The sequence below is a fragment of the Triturus cristatus genome, chromosome 12 (assembly GCF_964204655.1).
Source record: "Triturus cristatus chromosome 12, aTriCri1.1, whole genome shotgun sequence".
Lineage (NCBI taxonomy): Eukaryota > Metazoa > Chordata > Amphibia > Caudata > Salamandridae > Triturus > Triturus cristatus.
Window position 1 is genome coordinate 194,439,865 of NC_140595.1, and position 12,468 is coordinate 194,452,332.

General features: G+C 42.4%; 1 protein-coding gene across 1 annotated transcript in view; it reads left to right on the forward strand.

Annotated features, from left to right (window-relative positions):
• Window positions 1-12,468, forward strand: part of HYDIN (HYDIN axonemal central pair apparatus protein) — a 2,467,744-nt gene that overhangs the window by 955,483 nt on the left and 1,499,793 nt on the right. The window contains exon 22 of the mRNA XM_085640020.1: window positions 1,645-1,788. Within this exon, the coding sequence (XP_085496146.1) occupies window positions 1,645-1,788 (144 nt within the window). The remainder of the gene's footprint in view (window positions 1-1,644; window positions 1,789-12,468) is intronic.

Here is a 12,468-nt window from a genome sequence, read left to right on the forward strand (position 1 = left end):
TTGGTGTAAATATGCAAGAAGCGGGACCTGGTGGATCATGTTTTGCTTGCATGGTTCTATTAGCGGAAAAAAATGATCTCACTATGAGGAGAAATTACCTTGCATCCTTCGAGAAGGACAAAATCGATTTGCAAAGATTGTGGATGAAAAAAATCTGACTTATACATTATTTGAAATAATAGTATAGGAAAATGTATGTCCAGAATTATGGTTTACATACATACAACTTGGAGAGTGTGTGTGATATACTTTGATTTGTAGAGGTTTTCATCAGCCCCGTAATGGTTGTGCAATGCTTCTCTAGCTGCTTACTTTTCTTTCCTTTGGAGGAATGCTATGGTTTACACTTAAAATGTGTTATTTTCTCAAATATGTTAAAACTTGCAAGTCAACATCATTGTCCATCTCATTTCCTTGCCTTCTGTACCTCATTCTTTACTTCATCTTTATTCTCATTTCACCCTTGATGTTTTCCCTCTCTCAAATGGGTCCTCTTTCTCCAGCACTCAGACCCCCCGAATTGCTCTTCCCAATTGTCTTCTTGATCTTTTTCACTACTTTTTTCGCTCTTTGATACATTACTTATATTATTGTTTGCTCCAAACAGTTCGTTTTGCTTATTCCTATTCACCCTTGTCTCCTTTCTGTCCCTTCACACGTGTATTTATTTAAGTAAGGACTTTGAGCATAACTAAAACATAATACTTTGCAGCCACTTCCGAGCACTTGCTGGTATTTAACATATCTATAACCAGTGGTTCTTAACTTTTTGACTTTTGTGTATACCCACTTAATAATTACTTGGATCTGGGAACTACTGCTGAATCCTTACTGGAATCCGGGGACCCCAGAAATTCTTTACTGAAAGCAGGGGACTCCTCCATAAGCAGTTTTGATGGCTTAAACTGCAAACCAATTTGCAAAACTAAAGATATAGGTATTCATCAGCTATACAAATGTGGAAATAGTATTTAATTTATAAACAAATATATAAAAAATGGGAAGGTTGGAGCTTTTCTAAATTCAATTGAGGGCACCCATTGTCCATAGTATATTCTGTTTGATGCACTTGCACACAATCATGAATAAGTATGAGGATACAAACTTAACTTTTTAGCCTTCAATTTCAAATTCCTTCATATTTATAGAACTTTTTAATTTTACATTTTGCTTCTTTATTTCTGTACACTTTATTAATATTATTTAATGTTCTAAGCTGTTGCTGACCTCTCAGTAGGTGTTGCAGACCCCTACGGTCCCCGGACCACAAGTAAAGAACTGCTGACCCTAAATGGTCCAGACCAGGAAAGATTCCTTTCAGTTCTTCTGGAAAGAGTCTCGGAGATCTCTGATCTTGGCTGAAGGGACCCAGTTCCTGGATTAAAGGGATTGGTTTTTAACATTTCTCGATGTATCTTTAACTCAAATCCCTATTGTACCTCTGCCTTTCTTTTTGCTCCGTCAACTTCACTTTTCCAGCATCTGTTCTCTCACTTCCTGTTGCTGTTTGTTATCCTGTCTAACATGGTCACCTCTGACTCCAGAATCGTTGCTAGTTTTAATGTTACCCACATGTTCCTCATTGACTTAACTTTGACTCCTTTGTCTTTAGTATTCACACATTTTCTTTCTGTGATTCTTCAGCTACCAGGTCAGGAGTTAATGCCGAAGTATGAACCTCTGATTTTGAAGAACATCTCCTCCCTGCCACTCAGTATTTTCCTGTCTCTAAAGGATCCTTTTTCAGTCTGCGACATGGAGAACCAAGTGATTCAGGCAGATGTCCAGGTAAACCTACGTCTTGTGTAGAGTATGCCAAAATCTAACTGGTATTTATCTGTGCCCTGTCAACTGTAACAGTGCTAGCAAACAACAATGCCACTCGTCATCTCTGAACTTACTCAAAGCGCAAATTAGGACAGGCTGGAGAACTAGAACACTCTTCTCATGGTGAGACAGACTGAAAGGGCATATCTGTAAAGCAAGTCTGCATTACTCATGATAGCAGGCAGGAATGGATCATAAAAAGGACAGAATTGGCTGGAAAAGCAGCCCATTATGGCCAAAATGCAGACTGTGAATGATTCAACATGAAGTTTCGAGTTAGGTTTAAAAGCCGGAAAGGACAGACACATAGTATTGGAACAGTCATTAAAAGCAGCACGGACCAGACTAGAGAATAAGAAGGGGAGAATGTTAGTTTGGGATAACCTCAAAAAACAGGCAAAGACCAGTGAACAGACACATGAATTGGAGAGGAACAGGTTTTAACACAAACTCAAAAAGATAGTGGCCCACTGTCTGTGCAGTGGCTGCAGATGCTCCACTAGTCCCTACTACTGTGTACCAGTTCCATGTATCACCCATGTAGGATAATCTTGCCATGATGAGACGAACTGAGGTAGCTATGGCCTTGTGCACTAAACCTGTTTCTAAATGGCCCTTCTAATTGGCTTGACCAAGAAATATTGCTGTTGAATGCATGTCAGTGTACCTCATCTATGGACTCAGAAGCAATGTCAAATAAGAGAATAGAAAATATGGTCAGAATAGGGTGTTGACAGTAAAATGGATGGAGACATTTCTGTCTCTCCAGTCTGATGAACCAGAATTCCGACAACCCCTCTCCCTGAAGAGAAGCTATAGTGATCAAAGCTTTATCATCATCATCAGTATCAGCAGCATCAAGTGTGAACCCAGAGAGTGCAGCAAGGAGAAGTGAAAAAGTCTTCTGCTATGTACAGAATATCAGGAACTTCACCCACATCCAGATCCAGAACGTCCCATCCTGCCTTCATTTTCAAAACAAACAGAAGATAAAAATCTTCAAGATGCAGATCGTCATATGTAAACATGCCATAGACGGACAGATGACAGGGTGGATTAATAAGTCTTCTGGATGGGCCCCACCATGACGTGGAAATGTAGGGGGAAGAGGTAAAATGTGGCGAACCAGTCTCAAATGCAGTAACCTTCCCAGTGATGCATACAGCAAACTCAACAGCTTAGCGCTCTCTGGGGAACCCTTCTAGGTCACTGAAGACCTACACAGACAACACAGAAAAAAATCATTAGCTGAACTTGCACAAAAACAAGTGCAGTGGCAGTTGTATCCCTGCAATCTTGGGGAGGTTCTTTTGTCCCCAGACACTCTACAGGGAGTGGGCGTAAGGTAAGACTAGAGGCCTGCAGGGTAACAGAGCACAATTGCAGTTTAATGCCTGGGTGAATCCTCAAAGTGTACAAAATCCCCTGGTTGCAATGCTGTTTGTTTGGACGTTTGGCGAACTTGTTGAACTTTCTTGAATTCTATCCCTGGGTATGAGTTTTGTCTGTGTCATATATATTTTAATACAGGTACTTATTGTATTCACTGGGTTTTGCTGAGATGATGTATTGTATTTTATTTACAATCACTGTCTTAAGTTTGTTTTCTTAAGTTGTGTGGTTGCCTTGATGCCATATTTGATGGTTCTTAGTTTGCAGTGCATCATAAATAACAAAACAAACACACTTCTCTTAATTCCATCCATAGGGCTACTGCTAGGCAAGGCACTCAATCCCCATGAAATATGCTCTGCTCAAATAAATGTCCACCACCTGCGTCACAGAGCAGCCTCCCCTCTGGATGAAGTGTTCTGCTTATGTCAGAATCCACCTGACATAGGGTTCTATTTAGCATTTGGAACCCAGTCAAATTTTTTTGCGCATTTTCTTTGTGTGTGAGGCCAATCCTAAATGTAGTCCCCTCTAAGATGTAAGCTGCGGGTGAATATCTTGCCTATACAGGAGTCTTAATCTTAAATAATGGCAATCTTGCGCGACATGTGAAGAATCAGCCAGCACTCTTATAGGGACATTTTTTGTAGCCGGTGGCCTGCTGGTTTGGCAGAGGATGTCCTCCCTCTCCTCATCCCCTTCCTCAGTGGAACATCGCTTGCCATATTGAGAGCTTTACACCTTCCTGGAAAGAATTTCATTGCCAAAGGTGACTCCGCTTTTGTGGTGGAAACACCTTCAGCACAATAAATGTAAAGAGTGCTCCCATGTTGCTTTAACCTATTGCATTTATTTTGCGGTTTCCCAAAAAAGTCCATCGAAATAGTCCTGATGCATGGAGAGTTTTCCTACTCTGTGCTGTTAAATTTGCTGCATGGGTCATCTCTCTTACATGGTGTACTTCTTCAAAGGCAGGATCCCTTTGGCTGATGGGCTGGTGCCTTTGATTGTCTGGCAGCAGTCAGTCAGCAATTCCATATCCTATGAATGGGGCGTGGAAACAGTGAGTTTAGGGTAACAGAGTAACTAATCATTATTAAGCCACTAGAAAACTGATTCTCTTGCAATATGCCATTTAATATTGCACACCAAGATAATGTAAATAGTAAATCACAGAGTGGCAGTAGTCAATCTGTAGTTCTAGTTAGGATTCCCAAGTATAGGAATTCCTCAGATTTTTCCTCCTTTATAACTTTGCCCCTGTTTGATGTATCACCACAAACCTTTCCAGACCTATAGCTTTTTCTACATTGGTGGAGGATGGAAAGCTTAACAGTGATTAGTCAAGTAGGACAAAGATAAAAGGGGGTCTCAAAACACGTTTTCCCATTAATGTTTTTGATGTCGCTATAGTTCCATGAAATTTCGTGATATTTTGCAAAACTACAGAAGTACATAGCGATGACAAGGCATTATGACATAATGCCATGACCTAGCAATGACAAGGCATTATGTGATTATCTAATGAATGCCTTTACAAAAGTTAAAGGCAACCATCTGATAGAGACATCTAGCCGCAAATTCTTTAACTTTGAATTCTCTCCAGGCACCAGACTGGATCCGGATATTGTTCAGCAGCAGTACCTTTGGGTGTTGGCAGTGGGCATTGCGCAACTCTGTAGCGACGTTGTCCACGCATGCGCTGCCGCTGGAGTCCATATAAGACTCCTTCCGACAAGCTGACAATAGTTACTTCTTTTCCACGCTTCAACGCGGATTCGGAGAAGTGGTTACCTTTAACCTTTTTTTGGCCAACTTTGACATTTTTCATCAAAATAAACAGTATGCCTTCTTTCATGTTCTTGAGTTTTAAGGCTTGTGGGTTCTTTAGTCAGCAGATTTGCATGTGGTGTCTGGGAGAGCACCATGATTCTACAGCGTGTGACTCCTGTCACCTACTTCACCCGAAGGTGCTCAAGGAGAGGCTGATGAAGCTTCTTGTAGCACGGTTGACAGTCCTCCAAGACATCCCATTGGACGTTGTTCTCAGTCCACCTCCGATGGTAAGTCGCGGCGCAAGCAATCAAAGCCACGTCACTTCCCATCTTCACCTGTGGAGTCAGGAAGTGAGTCTACACTGCACCTCCCCACATCTTCTGGAGCCGGAGCAACTCGGTCCCAGATCAGGGAATATCATTTTCCCTTCATAAGGTTTTTGGGCCTGTACCTCCTTCTTGAGTGCCCTTGGGTCCAAAGGCGGCACATGAGGCTGGGACTAGGACGACCTCGCGGGTTCATCCTCTGCGTCAGTCTGGATGTCGAATGCCATATCTCTATCTATGCCGGTGAACAGCCCTTCAAGGTTACCACCTTCGGCACCCGTCTCCGAGCACCTGACATTGTCTGCACCTGATCGACCAATGCTGATGACACCACTGCTCGACGCCTCACTACTTTCCATCTCCGACACCTATGACGGTGCCACTCGACGCCGTATGGTGTTGAGTATGACGCCGATGGAGCCGGCTGGTTCAGACGTTGATCCTGGGCCATGTGAAGATCTTTAAGAGTTTGTACATGCTTCCCACTCTGACCCACCCCAGGTGGATATCAGTTGGGTTTTTGAGTTGGGTGATGCAAGTGGTTTTGAGACTTCTCCAGCCTTGGTTCTTCTGCTCCCCCCCCTGGATTGGCTTCAAAAGCGAGATTCTCATTGGCCAAGATGCTCAAACGAGTTAGTGAAGTTTTAGAGAAGCCAGTTCCTTCTGTGGCTGTAACTACAGACTCATTAATTGACATTCTGTACCAAGGTCAATCTGGAAATGAGTCAGTGTTTCCTTGTAGGGAAACTCTATTTGACATCTTGTTGGGGGCCTAGCTAGACCCGTTGTGGGTCCCCCTGTACAACGTGCTATTTCTCTTAGACATCGCCCGACCCCTAAAGACCCAACTTGTCTCATAAGGCATCCTAATCATCATAGCCTTGTGGTTCAGGCCACTTTAGCTTCCCAAAATATTGATTCTGTTCTGCCTACCCCTTCAGACAAGTAGACTAAAAGACTGGAATCTAGTGGCAGACACATTTTTGCCCCCACAAGTACGGCTCCAAGGTCTATTAATACTTCATTTGTCCTTGCCTGTTTCACCCATGCATTGTGGGATTCTCTGGCAAGCCTACTACCATCCCTTCCAGAGGAGGGCCAAGCTGCTTTTACTCCCTTGATCCGTGATGGGCGACAGGCGGCAAAATGTATGATTTGTTGTGGTATGAATACCACTGATTCTGTTGCTAGAGCTATGGCCGCTTCTGTGGTGCTCCGTCAGCATGCTTGGTTGCGCACTTCTGCGTTCCCAGAAGCAGTTCAACAAACATTGGTAGACATGCCGTTTGATGGCTCTCATCTATTTGGTGCACAGGCGGATTCAGCTCTGCAGCGTTTCCGCAACAGCCGAGGTAGTACAGAATCATAGTTCTGGTTTGTCTTCCATCTGCCTTTATCTTTTTTCCACTGTTCAGTTGCGCAAGGGGGGAAATTGGTCTTTATTTCGTAAACATTATGATCATTTTATTGCAGTATCAATGGTGTTTATTCCATTTATGGTTACACCGGAGTGCGATGTTCCTGCTTTCCGCAGATATTCTTATTATTTTAACACAGTCATGGACAAGTTGTTCAGTTTGGGAACTCTGCGTGGGCTTAACACCCATTGTACAGGTTTTTTCTGTTTCTCTAATGATGGGCTCCATGCTCAAGAGGTCTTTTTATTATGGTAAGGAACATGTTACCATGCTCCTTCGGGGCATTTTTCAGTATGCTTATGAGCATCCTTCTATACCTTTTGGTATCCCTCATAGGGAGCTTTTACTTATCACTTTTAAGGGAGTTTCTATATAGCTTGCTGCATGAGAGTCCATTAACGATTCATCTCTTCTTCCTTATTGTATGCAGGAAGTATCCTGTAGGTGCCTTTCGTTGTCTATTGGTTTTGGCTTTCACCTGGAAAGTGGAACAGGTAACTCTCCTCTGCAGTCCATGTTGCTGCCCTCGCTCACAGTTTAGCTACGCATTCTTTATAAATAGTGTCCTGTATTTATTAAGCAATTTTCTCGCTATTCATCAGCACACTGCACTTTTATAGCTTTTTTGTGGTGCATAAGTTTGCATTCACTTTTGTAACTTTTCTCAAAGGTATTTTTCCCCCAAAAAAGAAAAAAATTATAAATTTAAAAAAAAGAAATAATAAAAAAAAGAATGGAGAAAAAGGATTCTTCTTCTTCTCCTGTCCTGCTGATCTTACTGGATTATTTACCTCAGGTGGTCTGCTACACCAGTCTACTCTGCTACTGACACTGGTGTCACTATACTGGCGATGTCTCTTTACTGCCTGCACATTAGCGATCTTTTTTTCTGGCCTGCGGCCAAAGACCCTTCATGCCGTGTACACCTCTTTTTGTTAGGTCTTTCGTGTACACGTGACATCAATGTCTCTATGTTATTCTCCAACAGTTTCCTATGTAACATAATGATTTCATCCTTATTGGGTGGATTCCATTGATAATTAACACTTTATAGTCCATCTGCTTGGACTTCGTTATTCTGTTGGATTGACTGTTTCCTGCGGATCATTATCCATGGAAACCTCTTTTTTTTTGTTCTGTGAAGTGTCCTATTATTGTAGCTTTTAGGGATTGGTTATTACGCATTCATATATACCATATATATTGTATATGTTACGCATAAACAGGCAAAGACGCACACACACACACACACTCTATACATTGTTTTTCTTACTGCGTTTTTTCTTTCTTTCTTTTTCACAGAAAGTCCCTTTTCGATTATCCGTTGGACTTCTTTTTAAAAGACACTGCATTGCCTTTACACATTTGCCTGGGTATACCAAGGTCTGTAAGGGTAGTGCCCTTATACTTCCTGTATTTTGGATGTCTCCTGCTTCCTGTACAACATCGTTTCCTATAATGAACCATTGTGGCTCTTGTTTAGCTTGGGTCTTTTCAGTTGCTTAGCTTTTCAATCCTTGGTTAACATTTTTGAACTTACATTTGGTGAATGGTGGTAGACAGCATGCTTTGCATGTATCAGGGCTGGGTTTGGTTCTTGCCATCTCCACCCATTGAATATTTTAGTCTTTCATCCATTCCGAAATTAGTTTATGCACTGTCTGATATACCTCATAATTAAGTAAACAGAACAGATATTTCTTTCTGAGATTTCCAATATTGGCTTTTTCTTTTTCTTGACCTCTTGGCCTAGTAATAGCCTTTACCATTTATTTTGGCGCTGTGTTGCTGATTATTTAGCCTCATAGTACTTGTTCTTTTTAACCATCAGCATGGTGGTGACTTTTATTATCGTTCTGTTTACATATATATGTCTTATATGTATGTATGTGTGTGTGTATATGTATATATATGTGTATATATATATATATATAGCAGTGCTTTATACATATGTATATATTTTTATATATGTATTGTATATTTTTCTACAAATCTATATGTAAAATTGGCACTCTTATAGGCGGTTACAATTTGAGGAAGAGTTTGCGTATATCTTACGTAAATGCATTTTTCCTTTTGTTGCAGTGCTACCTTAATTTGGGCATTGTGCATGCACTTACTCTTCTTTTCCACTTCGATGGTGTCTACATTTAGCGTAATCCTGCTGGTCTTCTCTCTACCTTTGAGTGTTCTTCCCAGGACAAATGTTCCATTTTATCAGTACTTGTTCTTGGGTTGTCTTCCCCAATTTTTGATGCATGTGTTTTTTCATGCTTCTGCCAGTGTGAAGGTATTCTCTGATTCCTTTCTCTGTATTCTCAGGATAAGTTTCCCTTGAATATGGCTTTGCTGGCGAACGGAGTTTAACTCAATGTCATTTGTTATTGCCGCTGGTCTTCTGAGTACCAGCTCTCCATAGGTCATCACACTTTGGGTTATATAATACTTATTATAATTTTCACTGTGGTCCTAGGACACGGTGTTTCGTTGCCATGATCACATTTTCCGTTGATTCCAATGCTGTTCTCACTTTTGTTGCCAGTAGTTATTGCCACAGCTCTTGTTGGGAGCTGTTCCTCTTTCTCATGTATCTTCCTACATACCTCTGGTCTTCTTAATTTAGACTGACTAGTTCTTTTCCAGAACCTTTGGTAGGATCAATTCACAGACCCACCTCCGGGGAGGGTATAGCTATGGCATTTAATTCAAAGTGAGGTATATGCGGCTAGTTGTCTCTATTAGATAGATAAGTTACTTACCTTCAGTCACCTTTTATCTGGTGGAGCAATGATCTAGCCGCAGATTCCTTAAACGCCTATCCATCCTCTACGCTCTGCAAACAACTATAGCATCATATTAAACATCTTTAAGGAGACTCTAGTTTAACTCACCAGTGGTCAGTGTTCTTGTTCTGTATGCTCTGTGATTTGGTTTTGCCTTATCAAACATTTTTTTTTTTTTAGTATTAGCATGTACTTATTTAAGACTTCATAATCATTACTTATAAAAATACTTCTATATTTTTGGAACACTGTTTCCACATCCAGTTTCTATAGTGGCTCTGCGTTTTGGCACGGAAAGTACGCACAGAAGAAACTGACATCAGCGCATAGAAGGGTGTCTTATATAGACTCCGGTGATGTCAAATGCGTGGCGAAGTCGCTACGGAGTCATGCAACGCCCACTGCCGATGTGCAGAGGTACTGCTGCTGAATTTTTTTCCAGATCTAGTCTGGCACCTGGAGAGAATTCAAAGTTAAGGAATCTGCGGCTAGACCCCGTCTCTACCAGATAAGGCATTACTGAAGGTAAGTAACTTGTCCTTTAGGTACACTTTGGCTGTGGTCTGCACTACGCCCTTAAATATAGCTAAGTATTATATTTAAATGTTTTCTTCACCTATTACCACTTAAATAAAATGATAATAGGTAGAGAACATTATATACACATTTCTATGAATTTTATTTAAATGCCCGTGCTTCAAAAATAAATAAATGTTAAAAAATGTAAAATACACTGTACTTAACTATATGTAACAAATATAGTCTTACAGTGCATTTTCAATTTTTTACATATTTAATTCTTTACGAAAAAGTCTACGGAGTACCGTAATAATACCTAAAAATTACAAGTTCTCCGTATACCGCTGTAAAAATATCTAGAAAATAAAAATACAGTTCTTTACCTATTACCACTTTAGTAAAGTGGTAAAAGGTAGAGAACAGCAATAAAGCCTACTGCTTACCTATATTTAAGGTCCTAACCCATTGCGACTTATTGTGACCAATGCATCACTCTCAGGTGTTGAAGGAAGGAGAGCTGTCATCATATCAATTTCTTGGAACTTGGAGCTGTCCACCTAGCTCTCAAGGTCTTCTAATGTCTCTGACACAAACTTCTCTCTCAGTTGGATTGTCAACAAAACAATAAATGCATTACTTGAACAAACAAGGTGGCACAAGATTTGATATTATAATCGGCAGGGATGTGAAAGATCTGGTTGAAGGCCTAGTCCAGGGGCTTGTCTATGAAGGTAGTTAACTTACCAGGAGTTCTAAATAGGAAGCAGATTTCCTAAGCAGGTTTTATAAAGTAAATTACAAATGGGTTCTGGATGATGTTGTCCTTCAAGAAATCTTCTGAGATTGGGGCTATTCAAACATAGATCTTTTTTTCTTCTTTTAGATAAAAAAATTCAACCTTTTTGCATCCAGATTTCTAGATCCAATTTCTCTGGGCGATGCCATTTTAAAGAATTGGTCAAAGGCATTACCCTACGCCTTGCTTCTGAATCTGTTGATGACAACTAGTATATTCTTTCTGATGGATACATCTGCCAGTGGATTCCTCACCTTGTGAATATCCCCTGCGCCAGCATTCCACGGAACTTTTCTTTCCCAGCACTCCACGTCGACGTGGGCGACGTCATAATGCATCGGCTCCGCTCGCGACTCCATTCGACATCACCGGAGCCATAAGAAGCCCACGTCGGCGTGATGACGTCAGTTCCCTTTTTTCCGCGCCGTCGACGCCCAACGTTTTTTTTTCAGTGCTCTCTAGCTACTTTGTAGTTTAGCGGTGTAATTGTGTTAAAATCGGTATGTCTTCGACTAGGAAGTCGGGCTTTAAGCCCTGTAGGGAATGTGGAGGTCTGATGTCAATGACGGATCCGCACCAGAACTGTTTATGGTGCCTCTCTTCGGACCACGATATGGAGGAGTGCGGATGCTGTAGGAGCATGAATCCGAAGGCGCTCAAAGAGAGGAAGACTGAGCTCTTCATGAAGAAGATCGGTGAGGAGAAGAGAGGGAGGAAAAAGGAGAAGTTGAAGAGGGAGTCATCGGCTTCGAGGTCTTCGAGGTCGAAGATGCACCACAAAAAGAGGAAGCATTCTTCTCGACGTCGGTCCTCGAAGTCCAGGAAGTCGAGGTCGGCTTCGCCCCGTCGACGTCGGAGCAAAGCCTTGTCTCCTTCTCCTTCACCTTCGAAGTCACCGAGGCATTCTCCTTCGAAGGAGCAGACTCCGGCTCAGTCCCCGACGCAGTCATCGGCTCCGTCTAAGGCTTCGACTCCAGTTCGAGTGGAGTCGGATGCTTCCATGGATGAACAGGAGCAGGAAGAGTCTGTTCCAGTGCCTGAAGAATCTGCGGCTCCGGTGGAAGATACTGTGGAGCCGACGCCGGAGACCCCACAAGGGGATACAGGGTCTGTTCCTTTTCCTCAATTCCCGGCTCCAGGTACAGATTCTACAAATTTTTTGAATGCTATGTATGGCATATTTAATAGGGCGGCCTACCCATCCGGAACACCAACTGGTCCCGTGGGTCCGATGGCATTTACACTAGGGGTGCCGCAGCATTATGCTCAGGCCCCCTTTATGCCCTTTATGCCGATGGCGCCTTCTTGGCCATTTCCGGCGCCGTCTGGGGATCCGATTCGACCTCGGAGGAACCAGCATACTTCGGAGCCTTCCTCGACGCTGAGGCCAACTCCATCGGTGCCGCGTCCGGCGCCGCCGACTCCACTTATGGCGCCGCCGACTCCGGTACCTCTGGCTCCACCGACGCCGCGTACGACGTCGTCGACGCCGGCTCCCCGGATCCGGTCGAGAAGGGAGGCCCAGAGGGTGTTGGAGGAAGGGAGATATCGAGCAGAGGTGGAAGAAGGTGAAGTTGACTCTTCTTCTGATGAATTTGAAGGTATTGAAGAAGCAAGTGGGTTGGATACAA